This window comes from Chanodichthys erythropterus, chromosome 10, assembly GCF_024489055.1.
Source record: "Chanodichthys erythropterus isolate Z2021 chromosome 10, ASM2448905v1, whole genome shotgun sequence".
Lineage (NCBI taxonomy): Eukaryota > Metazoa > Chordata > Actinopteri > Cypriniformes > Xenocyprididae > Chanodichthys > Chanodichthys erythropterus.
The window spans coordinates 34,177,471-34,198,881 of record NC_090230.1 but is presented as its reverse complement, the minus strand read 5'-3'; the positions used below and the strand labels follow the sequence as shown (position 1 = coordinate 34,198,881).

Below are 21,411 nucleotides of genomic sequence, written 5' to 3'. Positions count from 1 at the left end.
TTAATTATTAGCTTTATATCAACTCACAAACCCTCTGTAGTTTGCTCACAAACCCCAGTTTTGGAAACCCTGATCTAATGCAATAATATTAAGACATAGTCTGAAGTGTGACTTGAGTGTCTGGTTGCAATTATAATCCATTTTAGATTACTTTAGGTGCAGGTTTTCAACATTTTATAAAGTTTAAAGAGCAAAACTCTGTTAAAAGGCTGTTAGCACATGAGCAGCATCAGCCTGTTTAACTGTATCTATATCTTTGTGATTGTATCTATATTTTGTTTAAAATGAAAGCACTTAGTATTAAAGTGCCCTAATTATGCCATTTTAAAAGTTCCTAATTTTGTTTTGGAGTCTCCTACAATAGGTTTACCTGCATCCAAGGTCAAAAAACACTTTAATTTTCTCATAATATACATTGCAGCATCAGCTCTTTTCTCACAGTGTCTGAAACGGTTCGATCAAAGAGCCTACTCTGCTCCGATTGGTCAGACGGCCCAGTCTGTTGTGATCGGTCGAGCTCGTACAGCGCGTGTCAGAAACGAAACTCCCATTATCATGTGTGAATTTCAGCGCCGGATCTTCCTCAGCACTTGATACACAGTAATGATGGCTGTATCAATTCCAGTGTCGAGTCCTTATCCTTAGGAAGTGTAGCAATGTGGTTTTGCTTACACAGCCCAGTAAAGACCATAGGCTGCAATTATGCACATTTGTTACAAACCTGGAAATACTGACTTCAGAATTTGTTCTTTCTTTTGGGAGCCACTAACTCCATTTATCATGCATTTTGAAACTCTGCACACTACATGAAAGGTAATATCTGAAAAAGCACATAATTGGGGCACTTTAACATGTTATTCAAAAAGTTGTAGATTTGCTGAACTCCTCATTAGCTCTGCAGTGTTTGCACTGGGATTATATGCGTTCACATCTCTGGACTGGCTTCAGATGTTGGGCTTTGACCTTCGGCTCTGACTAATAACCTCCATCGACTTCCTCTTCCTCTCTCGCTCTAACCGAGACTGCTCTCTCTCCATTTCTCGTCTTTTTTTGCTAACACTTGTTTTATTCTCGCCATCTCTCACCTCCATCTCATTTTGCTCGTCTTTTTCTCTCTCGTTCTTTCTTTCGCTGTTTCCTCCTCTTCCTCTCTCTCTCTCTTTAGGAGCCTCAGACCACTGTTATCCATAACCCAGTGGATGGGATCAAGGTACATCCTTCCCCAGCTCCCTCCCCATCCTCTCTCTTTCATTCTCCACCTCCCTCTCTTCTTCTATCTGCTTCTGTCGTCTGTTGCCAGTCTCTTTATTCTGTGGTGCGAGCGAGGATGTTGTTTTAGGTTTGTGAGTGAGCATGTACTCGCATTATGATGGGAAAGTGTTTGAGAAAGAGTGTGGTGTTTAGTACGGTGTTCAGTGTTAATTGTTTCAATTAAAACAATGAAACAGATGCTTCAGTCTAACCCTTTGACCCATGATAGTCAATATGCAAGTGGTTTTGAGTAGAAATTAGTCAGAGAGTCAAAGCGAAACTGCTTTCAGAACACATTATACATCAGTAATATGTGAATTTGTGAATTTAATCACCAAGAGAAATATTTACACTACTGTTCAAAAGTTTGGGTCGGTAAGATTTCTTTAATTTTTCAGAAAGAAGACTCTTAATGCCCGTTTGCACCAAGAACGATAACTATAAAGATATAGTTCTAAAAATCGTTCTAAATATAAAAGAATAGCAGTGTCCACACCACAACAATATCGTTGGGATCGCTTTCGGAGCTATTTTTTTTTCCAGTTGTTAAACAATAAAACATTGACATCCAATCAGAATCCATTCTAATTTAAGGGCTTGCATTTTTTAAATGGCGGACAACATTGCGGAGAAGTTAAACGCCAAGGTCCAGAAAAAGCTACCACTGTTTGACAAGTCAAACTCCCTTTTCAACTATACTTTAAAAAAAATGGATATATGGAAAACAATCGTTCATACCCTCAGAATAAATGGTGAGAAGTATTAACGATGAGATCATTATGCTAGGCTAGCGAACAGTGCAACATAAAATGCCCTCAGGTATTGTATCTAGCGCTGTTGTTGTTGCAGTGAAAAAGACTAGGCGTTGTTTTTATTCCACTATATTGACTTTGTCAGCTAAATTCACTGTTAGATTAGATCAATTACACTAGCTATTCACTCGAAACATAGCATGCTGAGGACATCTGCTGGTTATAGCCTTTAAATGCAACAAGAACAGCAAAAACATGTTGTACACACATTGAAACCGCAGCGCGTGAGATAACAATTAACAGACTGTTATCGTTTGTTGGTGTGGATTAGGGCTGACCGATATATCGCATGCTTTTGTCGCGCGCATTTCGTCAGTAAAGCCGGTTCCCTGATTACCGCTAAATCGCCATCACCTGCTTTCAAATGGAGCGGCATTCACTGACAAGCAACGCAATATCACGTTCATATGGCAGATGAATCACCTTCGATAATGAACGCGATATTGCGTAGCTTGTCAGTGATCTACGGCTCTGTCTATTAAATGGCGCTCCATTTGAAAGCAGGTGATGGCGATTTAGCGGTAATCAGGGAACCGGCTTTACTGACGAAATGCGCGTGACAATCGCATGCGATATATCGGTCAGCCCTAGTGTGGATGCAAATATAGTTATCGTTATAGTTATCTTTATAGTTGTTGTTGGTGTGAACGGCTCTTAATTCAATGCATTCTTGCTGAATAAATGTATTTCTTTCAAAAACGAAACCCCAAACTTTTGAACGATAGTGTACACCCCACTTGGTTAGTATTGCTAAATAAGATTGTTAGCAAATATAGGATTTAAAGTATTTTTATATACTATATAGCAGTGGATCTCAAACTTTTTAGAGTGGAGTACCCCCTGAAGGGATTCCCGTCCTTACGCGTACCCCATCTCTTCCACTTTGTCTGCAGTCACACCTTTTCCATTAAGGGACAATATTTGCCCCCTAAATTGATTTTCCAGCGCATATTTTTACATTTATGAATAACTTTATAAAATAAATAATGTTTTAAATAAAAAATGTTTAATAGAGAAATATGCAATGATGGTAAAACAAAGTGATACTTTTAAATATTAACCTAAAACCGCCAGTAGGTGGCAGCAGGTCACTGTTTCTTATGAGTGAGTCATCGAGTCATTCATTCATTCATTGAATCATTCACTCTCACGATTCGTTCAAAGCCGCATTCGTGTGTTGTAGTTCTGCTCTGGTTTTCGTTAGAAATATTTTTTCATTGCAAAATAGAGTAAATACTGAAAGTACTGTTGACCAGTTGTATAATAATGTCACATTTGCAGTCATGTGGATATTTGGGAACAATTGCATTCTTGCTCGTTATCAACATTAAATACAAGAACTCACACAAGGTATGTTTTTGTATCAGAGAAAGGTTGAGTCTTAAATTGATATCAATCCACTATCTGTGTCTATATTTGTTCTTCATGCAAGTGCTAAATCCCCACTTTTAAAAAGGTGCATTGTCGAGAACGGCAGTAATTTAGTGCGATTTAAGGCAGCAGAATCTGCACGCAATCTATCATATGCATGCTGCTTGTGTGGATGCAGTCATTTTAGACTGCAAAACATGAGGTAATTTGAGTAAATGTAATGTATTTACGGCATTTTGCCAGTTAGAAATACATGCTCCCCTTTTGTCACCTCACGTACCCCAGTTTGAGAAACACTGCTATATAGCATTAAATTTCTAAATTTCTGTCTAATTTCATGTTGACTTTAAATGTGTGATTAAGAGACTTAATTTATTTACAATTATTATTTTATTATTTTACAATTATATTATTTTTTTTTATCTCAGAAGGGGAATAGGATCAGGGCATGATGCAGGCCAGATCTGAACCTGCATCTCCCATATGAGCACCACAGCTAAACATGCATGGGATATCACTAGTGCCAAGCCATAGCCCAGACTGTTCTTTTAACACATATTTCATACTATTATCTGTTTCATTCTTATTAAAGACCACTTATTTTATTAATCCAATCAGACTTTCCCATTTTTACAAAAAAAAGTTTGCCTCCATCCTGCCTCCACAAGGCATCTCCCTTTCTGGACCGCTGTCCTCATATGCATGGCCACAGCTGGGTGAAGTCTCACCGTCCGTTTGTCTGTGGATCAAACCCTCACGGTGCCTGCGGTGGGCCGATAACACCCACAGGAACCCGTAGAGAGAAATATGAGAAGACGGGGGCTCAATCATTTGCATTTGTTATACCTCAGAAGCTAAATGCGAGCTATTAGATGTGTTTGTGTGTGTGTGGGTGGTTACATGCATATGCAGAGGGGAGGGTGCAGCTGCGTTCTCAATGCTGCCATCTGGGAAAGAGACGTGGAGATGCACAACAGAACGTAGAGGATCTGAGTTTCATTGAATGGCTGTGTTACAGCCTCACCAGGTGGCTGAGCCTGAGATTAAACCTGCTTCTGATAAAGAGCTCAGATCAGCCCACTACTGTCGCCGGTGTCATTCATCTGAAGTGTAATATGTACAACTCCATTTGTGGTGATGATTATCTCATTTGTCTCAGTGGTAGTATTGGTGGTGCTTTATCAGAGTTAGTCGCTGTTTGTTGAGTAAATCTTTTGATGTTGGTATATGTATGTTAATGAAGGTGTGAGGTCGGACACTGACTGCTTTTGTCTACTGTACAGGAATCTTCAGACAGCAGCAACACCACCATTGAGGATGAAGACGTCAAAGGTGAGCGGTGTTTGTTCTTATTAAAGAGATACGCCACAAGAGTCCATACAATCACAGTGATTTTAATAGTGTTTCTGATGACATCTCCAATCACTGTAAAGATACTTTTCATAATCGAATGAATTCCTGATGGATAAAATAAAGCCAAGTGCATTTTTTTCTTCTTTAACCTCCTGTTTCACTCGGAAATACAGCTAGGATGCATTAAATTTATCTAAAGTAAAAAAAAAAAAAAAAAAGGTCAATCCTGAGCAATTCATATCCAAAGCATTTATTGTAATAAATGTAATATGCGTCTACTATTGTGGTGACATAATAACCTTGAGCTTCAGCTGACAGGACTTAAGACTTCTTATGACTTTGTACTGTAGGTTTCATAAGAATTGTTCGCTTAATTCTGCTCTTTGCCTTCCTGCTCTTCTGGGCGACACGTTCCAGTGCACCTTGGATGTATTTTTATCTCAAGGAACACTAGAAATGTGAGAGAAGTGGGCTAAGGCTCTGCGTATGTCATGTTGGTTCTCCTTGCACATTTTTGTTTTATTATTATGTGAAAATTTCATGTTCAAAAGTGACAGAAGTGAGTGGGACTCTTTGTCACCCTTCCTGTAAATGGCTCCGCCTGAATAATAGGTTGCTGTCTAACATAGTCTGCCATGTTCCGTTTTTGCATGCCCTCCTTTCTCAGTCTGATCTTTCCAATCTCTTCCCACCTTTTCCTTCCCACAACAATAGGGAAAAGCCTAGATAGCAGTTCAATTAAAGCCCCCTTTGAAGTCAGCCAATCACCTCCAGGCTCCGCCCCCGCCATCTTCTGTAAGTCTCAGAATGACTGGTCTGCGCTCGTTTGGTTTGGCCTGGCTGGTTTGCACGGCATCCATCAGCGCTCACTAATTTCAGCAAATCCCTGAAAAATAAACCGCTTCCAGTTGAGTTTTGCTCCTCTTGAGGTGACTTATAGATATGAAAATATGGGTTGATGAGATGAGTTTGGGTAATAACAGACAGTTTAAAGTCTAGTGTAATTTGCATGATACTGTCTGTTGTATTTCTGCTTAGAAAGAAAGTTCCTACAGGATAGTTTATTCAAAAATGAAAATTCTGTCATCATTTACTCAACCCATGTCATCTCCATGTAAAACCATAAGACTTTCATTCATCTTCAAAACACAAATGAAGATATTTTTAATGAAACTTGAGAGGTTTCTGTCCACTTTATATGATGAGCAGATTTCATTTGGGTTTTTATTTACATATAAACACACAGAGCGCATCACATTTGGTAAACATGGAAGCTCAAAACAAACCTCACTTGTGCTCGTGCATCATCTCAATCATTGTGTCAATAAAAGCCACGTTCTTTTATGCTCATTGTATAAAGCGATCGTATCTCTTCACAAGAATTGGATTAAACTGTTTGATTCATATGGATTCATTTTACATGACCTATTTGATCTCTTAAGTTGTGCTTACCTGGACTTTCAATGGAGCACTGTAAGCCTGAATAAGTTGTCAAAACTCAAAAAAATTGAGGTAATCAGTTACATCAAATCTTTGTAAGTTGAGAAATTCAAAGTTTCAGCAAGCAGAACTGGCAGATTTCAATTTTGAACTCATACATTTTAATTGCTCTTAACTTGACATTTTTGAGTAAGATTATTCATACAACTTAAAATTATCATGTAATTTATTTTTGCTGTTTTTGCCTTTATTATGATAGAACATTAAGCAGACAGGAAGTGAAGTGGGAGAGAAAAAACATAAACTTTTCTAAATTAGCATAGCAAAGCATTAAACACTACTAACATTAATCTTGCATAAAAACATCATATAACACTTAATTTTAGCATTTACTCTCCCTTTCGAGTGCCATGGCAAAGCATGCTGTTTCAGGTCAATTTAAGTTTGTCTAAAAGAAACAAGTTCATATAACTCAAAAGAGTGAAACACTTAATGTGTCAGTTTTGTGAACTCAAGAGAAAAACAAAAGTTCTAAATACTCATAAAAGTTAATTTGATTGAACTGCTTTGTTTAATTTGAGTTTGTGCGACTCAAACCAATTAATTATTTTGAGCGTTAGGGTTTATGGTAAACTCTCAGGTTTCATAAAAAAGTTGTTTTGAAGATTAACCAAAGTTACATGGGTTTGGAATGACATGAAGCTGAGTAAATGATGACAGAAGTTTCATTTTTGGGTGAACTATCCCTTTAACCCCTAATAAGTGTGGAGAAAAGAATTTTTCCTTTACTGAGGAGTCAATTTGAGCGCAGTGCAAGCATGGTTTTCCTGAAGCCCAACAGGAAGGGGTTTTAATCACTGTGGTATCCAAAGAGCAAAGACTGTTAAAAAATTTAAATATCCCCTTTAATGCAAGCAACCCACTTTCTCTTGCTGATCAACTTCCTGTTGTTGCACTTGCGCTGCCCTCCTAAGGCAGCAAATGGAATGGCATGCACTCAGACACCTTACCTGCACGCACACCCCTTTAAAGGCACAGTATGTAAGTTTCGCCTCTAGAATAATAACAAAGGCGTAGCTTGATAATGCGGTGAATGAGCGTGGGAGTTGTCGTCCTGTCGAGAGGACTCAGGCGGAAATCGTGTTCATGGATGTGCTAATGTATTAAAGTTTTATTAATGTTACTGTAGTATGAAGCAGGGTTGGCTGAGAGCCCGTGACATTTTACGTTGCTGTTTTTATTATGCTTATTTGCCGCAGTTGGTCGCTACCGTTTCTTTTGTTTTGTTGTTTATTTCACGGTTAAATTTATGTTTAACGTCCGCCTCCTTCCCTCAACTTGAGCTTCATGATTATTGTCGATAAAGATATCCAAACAGTTGCTTACTAATAAAAACACATAATATATTAAAGCGTCTTTGGTTTTTCCGTGGTTTCTACGGAAGTAAAACTGGAAATCGAGGGAAACGTGGAAATGGCGTCACTGACAGGTGACGCAGTGACGCTGAATGTTACACTGGTTAAAAATGCTTATTTCTCTGGATTTAAACATTGCTGGAAACATTTAGGATAATGTAAGTACACAAGTCAAAAAAATATATAACATTGTTCTTGTGGTTTTTGGATATTTTAATCCGAAAATCTTACATATTGTGCCTCTTAAGACGCATGAGTTTGGACAAATCTGTCTTTAGTTTCATCATGTTCCCACATGCCATCGGTCATCATTATCACCCCCCCAATGTGTAAACAGCCACCAAGCTGACCGACATCCTGGGCTGCGCCCGCAGGGGCTCAGGACCCTCAGCCGTGCCTGATACTGAAGCAGCTGCCCTCTCTACCCAATCCCCTCCACAGACCCCCATCATGCAGAGTGAGTACAGCGCCCCCTGCAGACCCAAGCAATGATGCTTATGCACAGGGTCCAGAATGAATGTGCGGTATTTTTGTCATTTAAGTAATTATTTTATAATGATTAATATTGTAATTATTTATATATATATATATATATATATATATATATATATATATATATATATATATATATATATATATATATATATATAAATATAATATAATTTAATATAATTGAATCATGTTTCATAGTTTATTTTAGTTTTTAAAGTATTTTTTGTAATCATTGTTAATTTTTATAATTTAAAATTAATATTAATATTGACATAATATAATTTTTTATAATATATATAATTTTTAATCATTTTATATATTTAAGTATTAAATAAAGTAACTTAATTTAATAATAATTATAGTAGTAATTGGTTTTAATTTACTTAATTTAATTAAATTAAAGTAACTATTTATTATGTAATGTGTTGAAATGTTTTGTCTTTAAAATAATTAGTTTGTAATAATGAATTATTCATTTTAATGATTTAATAATATTGATAATCTATTTAATTGTTTATTTAATATTAAGACTAATTATTATTATATTATTATTTAATTCTTAGATTATGAAATGTAGTAATTTAAACAATATTAGTAATCGATAAATTTTTTTTAATTTACTTAATTTTTAATTTAATAATTTTTATATTAAATTAAAGTATTAAAGTTATTTAATAATAAAGTGATTATTTAGCTGTCAGCAGTGGTTCTTATCATGCAATTTGGACCGTGTATTATGCGTTATACCTTTTAACCTTCCAGTAACAGTGGAGTTATGTAGTATTCAGCTAGTCGTACTGTATGATTTTAATATGTCAGGTCCCATGAGCCGACCCGCTCAATGCCTGTTAAAGCTTTTTCTAGGCCACTGATCTAACTTATTACAATGCGAATGTGCATGATGTATTTTTGGGGTATTTAACAAGGAAAACATGACCTTTTAATGTTGGACCCTGTTCATACTGTCATTCGGCCCAAGCATTGACCCTTTTTATTGACTCATATCCCCTTCACTCAGCTGCCCAGTGCATCTTGTTATTTGTCTGATGCTGCTGTCATTCATTTCCTTTTCATCTCTTCACATGTTCTCCATTTCTCTGTCTTTCACAATGGTTTAATGCTTTCCTCCCTTTCCCGACCCGCTCAGCCCGGTTCACAGATCTGGTGAGCAGTGTGGGCCGTGCACCTGTCCCGCAACCTCAAGCGGAGTCGACTTCCTCCCGAACCTCTGTCCCCCCTCCCCAGCCCTCCTCCCCCCCGACCCCACCCCCCTCTGTGTCTATGCAGAGTGAGTATATAGTGGATTGAGGGTGTGTGTTTTTAACATAAAGTCCAGTCCACATTGCATAAAGGCCCTGATATACTTTTTAATGTCATTTCAAACAAAATCAGGCTAAAATTAAGTTTGTTTGGAGTGTATCCATCCTTCATAAACGTACTCCACACGGCTCCACGGGGTTAATAAAGGCCTTCTGAAGCGAAGCGATGCATTTGTGTAAGAAAAATATACATATTTAAACTTTATAAACTATAATAACTAGCTTGGATGCAGTTTTTTTGGGCTTCAAAAACTCATCCTCTATTCACTGTCATTATAAAGCTTGGAAGAACCAGGATATTATTTAATATAACTCCAATTTTGTTTGACTGAAAGAAGAAAGTCATGTACACCTAGGATGGCTTGAGGGTGAGTAAATCATGAGGTAATTTTCAGTTTTAGGTGAACTATCCCTTTAACTGCTGTTTTCTCATCGCCCTTGTTGTGTTTTTATTTTGATATTGAGAGAAAAGCACTGTATTTTTTACCCCTAAGTGAAGAACAAAAAATAACTTTGCCGTGAGTATATCAGGGCCTTAACAGTCCGCAGCTGACACCACCATCTAAAAATTCCCATCAACCCTGTGACCAACATATGACATTCGGAAGTAGCAGGAAGCTGTTTTCCCTGATAAAAACGCTGCATTTAAACATCCGATGTGACGTTTTCCTGAGTCTACTTTGTGTTAGTGTGACGGAATTGCTTCATGTACTTCCATACGTGCAGTTTTCGCTTGAAGGAAGTGGGACGTTTATCAAAGCTGAAACCATCGTCAGAGACTTTAGATCAGGCCTGCAGTGTCAGATTGACAAGGAGAAACTGAAGGACGTGTCGAGGCCACTAAGCTCCTCTAAAGTGGAGCAGGAAGCCGTGAAGGGAGGGAGAGGGAGAGGAAACATGGAGTAAGCCTTATCTAAGGATCCAGGAATAGCTCAATTAGCTCCATGTGGTTACCAAGGAAAAGACGGAGGAGGACGTGGAGGAGGAAAGTTGTTGAAATGTCCATTAGATGAAGTGTTTTTGAGAGTCAGCGATCAGGTGGAGGTAAAACTTTATTGGGAGGGAGAGTTTAGTCAGAGAATTGAGGAGGAATGGATGAAGGTCTAGAGTGAAGACCATGACTGAGAAACTAGGTAAGTCCAAAACCGCTGGAGTACTGAACCTTTCTCAGGATCTGACCTCTCTGACCTCTGCCGGTGTTTCAGAGCGGTAACTCTTGCTTAAGCTTGACATTTGTCTGTTTCTGTCATGTACAACAGAGAGGACCATTTAGCTTTGGCTTTGTCAGTTGATAGTTTAAAAGATTTTGTGAATGCAACATTTTCTTTCCTGTGCTGATGTATTTCCTATTGAAACAGGAAGTTGGGCTGGACATACACTACCGTTTAAAAGTTTGGGGGCAGTAAGAAATTAATGTTTTTATTCAGCAAGGACACATGAAATTGATCAGAAGTGACAGTATTTATAATGTTACAAAAGATTTCCATTTCAAATGAACTCATCAGAGAATCCTAAAAGAAAATGTATCACGGTTTCCACAAAAATATGAAGCAGCACAACTGTTTTCAACTAATAATAATTTTTAATGTTTCTTGAGGAGCAAATCATCATATTAGAATGATTTCTGAAGGATCATGTGACACTGTAGACTGGAGTAATGATGCTGAAAGTTCAGCTTTGATCACAGGAATTAATTACATTTGAAAATATATTCAAATAGAAAAGTTATTTTAAATTTCACAATATTACTGTTTTTAATGTATTTCTGATCAAATTATTGCAGCCTTGGGCTTGCACAAGAGACTTCTTACAAAAACAAAAAAAAGCTTACTGACACCAAACGAAGATTAATAAAGACAATTATATTTTCCAGAAAGAGCTACTCCGTTTTAAGCATATATCTGCTAAAAGTTTATTTAAACAGTACACTAATATATAGATCTCAAAGCTAATAGACATGGACTAAAAGACAGTCCCTCCAGGATTTCGCAGGACTTTTTTCTGATTTCTGCGGCCTAAAACGACTGATTTTGCGGCAACTTTTCTCAAAATTTGCGGCATTTCTTGTGTATTTTTTCAGTAAAAATACACCAGAATCAATATTCTTCTAACATTTTTATTACTTTTCTGATTTCAAGAACCACTGGGCTCTGTAATTTTTAAAAGGAGAACTCTGATAATAACTTAAAATATAATTTCAACATTTTATTTCATATGTAACACCAAATAAAACCTTTTTTTTTTATTTTTATAAAATGTTATATTGCAGTGTTTCCCACATGATTTTGTGAAAGGGGGCATGGTGGTCTGGTACTCTAGGGGGGTCTGGGGGTATATGCTCCCCCTTTAGAAAGGTTTATATATTTTATCAATCCATTTTGTATATTTTATGTATCAAATATGATACAACAGGCTTTCAGAAACATTTATATGTTTATCTCTCAATCATCAATGTATTGCATTGCATTGTGTTTTGCCCCCCACAATAAAAATTATAGAGCTTTTATCATAAAACTAAGCATATCTTCTTACCAAGACATATTATTAGGAGTGACAAATTATATTTATATGCATTTTATGTAAGTAGTCTGCTGTACTGTTATAAAGATCTCATTGATTTGAATTTTTGGTCATATAAATAACAACTTCAGCAAACTGCAATTTTTGCTCAGTTTTGGCCTAAAGGTAAAAATAAAATTCTATAAAATAAATTATTTTCTGACTATTATTTAATTATTTCAGGCAATACATACAGACACTGTTGATAAACTGAACCAATTGATGGAAACAATGTCACTCAGAGCGTGCATGCTCGTGTGTGTGTGTATGTGTGTGTGTGTGAGAGAGAGAGAGTTGCACGTTTACAGCGAGAGCGGGATTGTTGCGGTGGTTGACTGACTGACAGATGCATTGCCGAAGCAATGGCGCAAACAGTTGTTTATCGATCGATTCAAGTTCAGCGCACATGGCCTACTTCGAAGTGGGCTTTCCTTTGGCTGAATGAACGTTGTGATGACGTCATATGACTTGTTCAGGCCTAAAATCTGTGGGAAAATCTGCAGCAATTTAGAAAAATTGCAAGCCCCTCCAAATTTTGTGGCGTTTGCTTGATTTTGCGGTAAATTCTGCAATCGCGGGATCCTGGAGGGACTGAAAAGATGCAAAAGTCAAAATTTATCGGGGTGTTAATTTACATGTCTTTTAATGTAAAGAGTAAAATATTCCTATACATGAAGTAAAATATGTTACATAAATCATAATGTTGAGTGAAAAAAATGGTGATACCAATGTGAGATTAATTAGCTTGAGCTGCATGTGTGTGTTTGTGTGTGTCTGTGTTTTCTCTTACAGCACGCAAACAGGAAATCATCAAGATCACGGAGCAGCTGATAGAAGCCATCAATAATGGGGACTTTGAGGCCTATGCGTACGTCACCTCGTGCTTTCTCACAAACACAACCCACTTTGGCCCAAAACATACTCTGTACAAATACAAGAATGCAAATGCTTTTAGTTCCTCAAGCCATTTTTTAAATGTTGTTGCATTCTTAATGTTGCCACAAGGGACACTATAGCAGGCATTAATGTAAACTGTCTTCTTCTACAGTCAGTTATAGTCTCATAGTGGAGAAAATGTTTATTTCGAGAACCTTACTGAGCAAGTTAGTTAAACTGTCCACATGTTTATAGCAGCTACGGGAATAATAACAGACTATAGAATAATACAAGACCTATCACTCGTATTGTTCTTGAATGCCGATTAGTAAAGTCATTGTGTCACTGCAGCGGCCGTTAGAAGCTCCGGTTCCTATAGAAACAGTCAGACGTGCGCCTCCGAAATGAGACACGAGGCACAAGCATTTGGGACTGCGCATGCACATTAGCTTGATCCAGCCTGAAAAATACCTTTTTTTTTGTCATGATTTGAGCGTTTAGAAACTAAATTTATGAGACAGTTGTTGTCAGATTTCATTGGTGATTTCAAATATGAATTTTAATCGAAAACTTGGCAAGCAGCTTTGGAGAATTTGATGTTTCCCTATTCAAAGTGATAGGAGCTGCACTTGAATGCCAGAGAAGCGTTTCAAAGATGGCCTCTGAGTGAAATGACTTAAAGGGACTTTGATAATAATACACAATGGGATGATTATAACAGGAAAATCTGTGACCCTGGACTGACCTCCTTTGAACCCGAGGCTTTGGGAAACCTGGTTGAGGGGATGGACTTCCATAGATTCTACTTTGAGAACTGTAAGTGTGTTGCTAACATAAATTAATTCAATTATGTGTAATTCACAGGAAATGCGAGTATCACCATTCACATGTTCTTTCTCTGTGCGTGTGTGTTTCTCTACAGTGCTTTCCAAGAACAGTAAGCCCATTCACACCACCATCCTGAACCCTCATGTGCACCTGATCGGAGAAGATGCCGCCTGCATCGCCTACATCCGCCTCACCCAGTTTGTGGATGGACAGGGCCGGCCGCGCAGCAGCCAATCGGAGGAGACTCGCGTGTGGCACCGCCGGGACTCCAAGTGGCAGAACGTTCATTTCCACTGCTCCGGTGCGCCAGCTGCTCCTCTACAGTGAAGGTGACGCTTTGCATTTAGCATTTGACCCTAATCTAGTTCACAATAGAAAATGAAGTCGCTCCAACTACCTGAGTTGTAGCCCTGGAACCAATTAATCTTATCTATTTCAGTTAAAATCAACAGCTGTCATAGTACATGCTAGCATAACTTATTTAACATGTATATTTAATGAACAAGTAAGATGTTACTGGCATTGGCGCAGTCATTGCTTATAGAATCAATGTAATGTTTACTTTCATGAACACAATGGTAACCACAAAAACTTCAACATTACAGAAACTCTTTTAAATGTCAAACTTAACAGCATTAAACACTAACAGGTCTTTCCCTACACTAAAAACAAATAAATTAACACTTAATTTCAACATTTATTCTCCTTATCCAGTCCTATGCAAAGCATGCTGGGAACTAGAAATCCACTGCCCAATTTCCGAAGTTATCAAGACAATTTTCTCGCAGTTGCGAGGTATAAACTCACAATTGCATATTACAATGTGCAGTTGTGAGGGAAACTCACAACTTTTTTTTCCCAGAATTGTGAGTTTATATCTCACATTCTGATTTTATAAGACACAATTGCATGTTAGGAAGTCAGAATTGCGAGATATGAACTCAATTCTGAGACAAAAGGTCAGAATTATGATTTATAAAGTCAGAATTGCGAGATATAAAGCAATTCTCGTAATTCGGACTTTTTTTTCCTCACAATTGCGAGTTTATATCACAATTCTGACTATAACACGCAAGTTTATATAATGGAATTCTGATTTTATAACTTGCAATTGAGTTTATATCTCGCAATTCTGAGAAAAAAGTCAGAATTGCGTTATAAAAACTTGCAATTAAATTGTGAGTAAAAAAACTCAGAATTGCGACTATCTTGCATTTTTGACTTTATAACTCGCAATTCCATCTTTATATCTCGCAATTCTGACTTTTAGTTATTACAACCTAATATTTGATATTTGAGTTTAAATTACAGGCAATGTTAAGTTGATGTAATGAACAACATTATTATGTCAACAGAACAAAATAATTTTTTGCAAGTTTTACTTAAAACAATAAATTAGAATTTTTAACTTGCAACCATGCATTTAAGTTGTGGTAACAGGTCCCCTGAATTACATTTTAGAGCGAGCATTCTTTAAAGAACACGGTGTCGCAGGTCGATTTGAACTAGTTCTCATATAATGTGTTTTTGTATTTCAGAGTGGCTCTGCAGTGGATACATTAGATGTGGAAGTGAAGGACAGGGAGGACTGATAGGATGGCAGCAGGGGTCCAGCGTCGGAGCGCTCCCAAACCTCCAGCCTTCCAACGCTGGACACAGCCGTCCTCCCCCTGCATGCTAACCAACAGTTATCTCTCCTGCTGGGCTGCTCTCGAAACACAGCGTCCAGACCACCCCTCACCTCCGACTCTACCCAGCACGTCTTTATGCCAAGACTCACCACCGACGCAAGAGCAGCACTGCATATATTAATCATCGAGAGCGATCATAGACTCCAGGTTCCCATCTAGAGTTATAATAACCCGCACGATTGCCTTCTTATCCACAATCCTTTGCGCTCCACTTTTGTCTTCACTGGCCTTATGCCCCCTGTGCCCAGGTACTCCAAAATATAGTAGATCATGTTTTAATAAAATATTATTATTATTATTATTATTATTGTATTCTTGTTATTGTAACTACTATTATAATGATTAATACTTCCGTCAGGATTGCTGTTGTTCTTGAGATTGTATATTTGATGGTCAAATTACTGTTTTGTTTTAAAACACTTTTGAGTTCTCTCTCTTTTTTTAAGCATGGATTTTAAGTATTATCGATTGTTTTTGTTTTTTTGGTGTTTCAGTAATCTGAAGTGTACTTCGGCAGCGCTGTACATGTTCAAGTTCACGCTCTCTGTTTAAATAACAGAAAACAGCGGCAGCACACACGTAGTTTCTAAGATTTAAAAGTCATTTGTGGTGGCGACCAGATTTCCCGTAACCGTGATCCGTGTTTGTATTATCAGGGTGCTTCGTGGTCACCATTGACTTTCCAATCAGATCGCTTGGAGGCAGCTGACATCAACACATCATTGAGGTTTGCCTCGTATATCTGCAGGTTGCCAAGTTGAATTTCCTTCAGTCAGAGCTGTTTGTCTCAAAATCAGAGCATAATCTCGTTTATTGGCCAGCAGTTGATGTGTCCTTCTTATTGACAGTTGGTGCTGATCTGGTCTTATTTGGGATGCTATTTACGAAGTTTTGTTAAAGTTGTCTGTGAGATTGTTAGAATTTCATTTTTTCTTGTTTTTTCCGTACAAATACCTAAACATTTTCAAATCAAGATACATTTACTTGAGGAGCAAAATGTTCTAAGATATTTTATATATATATAATTTCAGGTACAGTATTTGAATAAAGTAGCTGTATAAATTAAAGATGAATCATTATTAATTTTTAATTATTAATTAGGTTACAAAGCTATTTATTCAAGATCAATGAGTGATTTTCATTGTCTTTAGTTGTTTGATTAACATTAAACATATGTACAGACAGCAGGAATATTAGGCTGCTGTCACTTTAAGACATAATGCACGGATACTGAACACATGCGTTCTTTCTAAGAATAAAGGCTAATTTTCCGCATATGTATATATGTTTAAAATCAGCCTTCATTCTGACCCTTTGTCTGAAATTAGCAGTTTTTAAGGGGTGGCTCCATTAAGGCTTGTCAGTAAACGGTCACTGTTTATGATTGGCTAACATCATTGCATAGAAAACAGTATCAATGCCCACTTGCTATCACACATAAGTGTTTTTAAAACATTATAATAAGCGACTGATGGCAGTGGGCGGGGCCTATGGTGCGATGATGTATATGCAAATGTGCTTGCCTGTGTGACATCACAGATCCCACAATATCACAACGAACCATATTTGGAGCTTGATTAAACAAATGCTTTGTTTATAATGAGGAGGATGTTTTAAACCATGAAACTTGCAGGATGTTTTAAAGGTACAAAAGATCAAGGCAAATTTAATTTCTCATGTCATTAGCCCTTTAAGTTTTGCTTTCTGAAAAAAATGATCAAAATTAAGTGTTTTTTTTTTTTTGCTGAAAACAAGAAAATATATCTGCCATTGGCAATTTTTTTTCTTGTTTTAAGCATAAAGTAGTCATTTTGCTTTTTGAGGAATGTTTAGATATTTGAACTGGAAAACAAGACAGAAATACCGAGTAAGAAAATCCTTTTTTGCGGTTTACAATCATTTCGCTGTAAAGACAGAGCGAGTGTCAGTACTGGTTATAGTTTTCTCTCTGAACAGTGAAAATAAGTTTGTCTTTTTCTATAGGGATCTGGTAGGAGCGACGAGACTATTTTGAGAGCCTACAGCATGTTGTTTTTAAGGGCCTTTATTGTAAAGCAGCGAGAAAAAGTACTGCTGTTCACCGGCCACGTGTGTTCGAGATTTAAATAGCCATTCTGGTTACCACGGTGATCAGCAACCAATGAGACGAATTTTAACAAGTTTCTACCTTCGTCACATGAACGTTGTGATTCACCTCGACTCAGGCACCTACAGCTATAGTTCTTCGTTTTTCTTTTTGTTCTGTACACAAAGGAACTTTTTATATATAATTTATGTGGTGTAATTAAGGCAGTATTGTTCTTTTTTTTGTTTTTGTTTTTTTGTATCCTTTTTAAGAGAGTGAGTGTGTGTACGTGTGTGGTTTTACACTGCAATGGCACTGATATCCTGAATGTGAAAGCATAGTCACTATATTAAAGTGTTGAAAGCCATAACGCACAGTCGACTCTTTTCGGCAGATTTGAAGGGATGTTTTTGTTAGTTGTCATCTTTCTATATAGCAGAATTGGAAAACAGTCTAATATTTGCGCATATGGTTTGATTAGGGGGCTTCCTGACAACTGGTACTGTTTTTGACGTCCCGTCAAAAGATTTCTCTACTACTGAATGTGGGCCGCTAACTGAAGTCACATGACCTTCGTTGAGGCTAGTTTGTATGGAGGCTTGTTTCCACCATGGAATAAAAAATAAAAAGATAATTGTGACTTTTTCTCTCACAATTCTGACTTTTTTTCTAGCAGTTGCGAGATTGCATATTATAATGTGCAGTTGTGAGGGGAAAAAGACTGGGAATTCTGACTTTATAAGACACAATTGCATGTTATGAAGTCAGAATTGCGAGATATACACTCAATTCTTAGACAAAAAGTCAGAATTATGAGTTATAAAGTCAGAATTGCAGGTTATAGTTTATATCTCGCAATTGCGTTTATATCACAATTCTGACTATAACATGCAATTCCGACTTTATAACTCGCAGTTCTGACTTTATAACTCATAATTCTGACTTTATAACTCACAACTGCAAGTTTAAATCTTGCAATTATGAGAAAAAAATTTGAATTGTGAGATGCAAACTCGCAATTGCCAGAAAAAAGTCAGAATTATGAGAAAAGGTCACAATTAATATAAATTTTTTATTTAGTGGTGGAAAAATGCTTCTGTAAGTTTGTGTTTTCTGTTGCTTTTAATTTTATTCTGAAATGTGACTTTTACTTTTATAGTTGGCTTTAATGAACCCAGAGTTGTAAATGGTGAAAAATACAACACCCACCACAAATAGCAATCTGCATGTCGACAAACCGGTGTTATTTCTTATATGTGTTTATTGAAGATCATTGAAAAATACAGCAGCTCAATAAATAGATATCTTGTAAAACTACCGCTGCATAGTGTTAACTTATATTGTAGATGGAAACTATTTGCATGAACTTACACTTCACAATAATACATTTTGGTGAATTTTTTCTTTTTCTTTTCATTGTTTATTTTATACTGAATGCTGGTGATTCTATCTATTTTCTGAGCTTTGTAAGTGCATATAACTATTTTGTCTAAAAATGATGATGATGATGATGATGACTTAATGATAATAACTATCATGGTAAAACATAATTATTCTGATTGTACGGCATGCTTTTGTTAAAGGCATTTGTTGTTGTTTGAGCAGTGTTGGCTGAGCCCAAATGTGAAAATGTGAAATAATGAACAATGTGTTTATTAGCGTGGGTCAATCGCAGCGTTTGCCGCTGTCACGCTTGGTCACATGATGCATGTGTTTTTATTACGGAATGGATCGTGCTTTGGCTGCCAGTCTACAAAAGGGACCTCGAATTATGTCTGTGTTCAATGTAAGCATCTGATTTGCATTTAATCAACAGCCCTCATTGTGCTTTGCTCAAATGCTGTCTAAACCTGTAGGGGGCGCTCTTTACCACACTTTTAGAGTTGGAGAAAATACATAGTTATATACAAGAATTCATTTACTTTTATGCTTAAACAGGAACACAATCTTCATGCACTAAAAATGTTTTAAACCTAAATCATTGCAAAAACGGTTTTATCCTCAGTTTTATTTGTATTTTTTTTCTTGTTTTCCAGTGTAAATATCTAAACATTCTTAAATCAAGATGCATTTACTTGAGAAGCAAAATGACTTGTTTTATGAAAAGTTTAGGTAACTTTACGCTTAAAACAAGAAAAAATATCTACCAATGGGGTCCGAAAAATCGACTTAATTCAAATGGAAGACGAGATTTTTTTTTTTTTTTTTTTTTTTGTTTTTTTTGTTTTAAGCAAAAACTCAGTTTATTTTGATACTTATATCTCGTCATTTCACTTCTCAAGTAAATGTATCTTGATTTAAGAAAGTTTAGATGTTTGTACAGGAAAACAAGACAATAATACTGAGGATTTTTTGCAGTGTATACAACGAGTAACCACCAAAAGAGTTTAATCTCTGTTATCCACTGGATACTTCTCCAATCAGTGGCCTGTAGGATGAAACGGTTCAAGTGACGAGTGTTATAATCTAATCAGGCCGCTAACGAGAAGCTTGTGTGCGTCTGAGTGTGTTTGAGTGTGTTACACATATGTGAAAGAGTGAATCAGTGTTGTGTTTCTCTAGTGGTGACGCATTGCTGCTCTTACAACATCAAAACAATAGCGGTCAATTTGTAGTATTCACATTTTCTCCCAATGTCTTTTTTAACCTTTGCTTAAATCTGATGTCTTCACATTTCTCTGAAGATGAGCCTTCCAACTTTGCAGAGTTTTTTTTTTTTTGTATGTGATCTCAAATCCTGCAATGTGGATTTTATTCAGTCACAAAAAAGTTAGATTATTATAAAATCTTTGTTTCTCCTGGTTCTTCTTGTTATTAATATTCATATCTGTTCTTCCAATGTGCTCTCCCTCTTTTTCTCTCTATGTGTGCTATAGGAAATGTATTAAGATGTAATCAGTATTACCAATAAAAAGACTATGTCAAAACCCATGTCGTGGTTTTTAGATCTACAGTATACAAAGCCAAATGAGATCAATATGAAAGAACGATACTGTTCTGCTGACATGGCGGTCTTGCTAACAAACGTTATCTGAATGAGCTGGGAGGTCTAGCTGACGGCTGAGAAGATATGGGAAAACAACATGTGAATTTATTTCACAACCGTGCCAAAGTCATGCACACTTTAGAGTGCTGAGTCACTAAAACCATCTGTTTGTACTGAGTGAAAACTGTGGTGTACATACACAGTTGTTTGCACAGGTTGTCCAGTACTCTGCCCAAATGAATCAACAATGGCCATGTTTACATGCTAAATCATTTCCGGTTAAAGAAAAGTTCTGGTTATTCGTGCTGTTTTGTCTTGTCGTGTCTTTGGTATTAATAAACAGGGGATATTTTTTGCACTATTTTATATGCTTTTATATATGCAAGTTTATATATATGCTTTTCATAAATTCATGTTTCAAAACAAAGGACAAAATAGATCCTTTAAAGAGTTTAAAGGTCAAAAATATGTTCTGATCCATGAAAACTTTTCCTGAAGACTTCCAGAAAATGACATATTGATCTGTAGTTTCGGATACAACAAAAATGCTGAAGAGCATCCATGAAACCCTTACTAAAATGGTGGTACCATATTATAGTCGACCTAATGATGTAAAATGGTGATACACTGTAATGAATGATTAACTATGGGAATGAATTATCACCATATTCAAATATCATGGTATTGATAGAATATTCTTACGTGGTAAATCTTCTACTGCATGGTACGTGTCCAAAAAAATAAAATAAAAAATTATATAACCACAGTACTATGTTTTTTTGTTTGTTTGTTTTTTGATAGTTTTTAATTTAAAAAAGTGAAACTTTTTATTATTATTTTTATTAGGCTATCGCCAGGTAAAAAAAAAAAAAAAGCTACATAATTTTAGCTCTTTTTTTGCTCTATAGATGGTACCAAAAGGCTTATGTAGAATTTAAATTTCTTTACGAAAT

At 36.5% G+C, this 21,411-nt stretch overlaps 1 protein-coding gene across 36 annotated transcripts in view; it reads left to right on the top strand.

Annotated features, from left to right (window-relative positions):
- The window catches only part of LOC137028537 (calcium/calmodulin-dependent protein kinase type II subunit beta), an 86,420-nt gene extending 66,037 nt beyond the window's left edge, over window positions 1-20,383 (top strand). For 12 of the 36 annotated variants that reach the window (XM_067397474.1, XM_067397458.1, XM_067397454.1 and 9 more), the window contains 6 exons: window positions 1,166-1,210; window positions 4,718-4,766; window positions 12,805-12,880; window positions 13,610-13,704; window positions 13,811-14,045; window positions 15,255-20,383. In XM_067397474.1, the coding sequence (XP_067253575.1) occupies window positions 1,166-1,210; window positions 4,718-4,766; window positions 12,805-12,880; window positions 13,610-13,704; window positions 13,811-14,043 (498 nt within the window). In that variant the 3' untranslated portion in view covers window positions 14,044-14,045; window positions 15,255-20,383. Of the gene's footprint in view, window positions 1-1,165; window positions 1,211-4,717; window positions 4,767-5,501; window positions 5,583-7,979; window positions 8,100-9,281; window positions 9,423-12,804; window positions 12,881-13,609; window positions 13,705-13,810; window positions 14,046-15,254 lie in introns of all 36 variants that reach the window. The other 24 variants (XM_067397437.1, XM_067397448.1, XM_067397444.1 and 21 more) reach the window with 3 other exon arrangements.
- The last annotated feature ends 1,028 nt before the right edge of the window (window positions 20,384-21,411 follow it).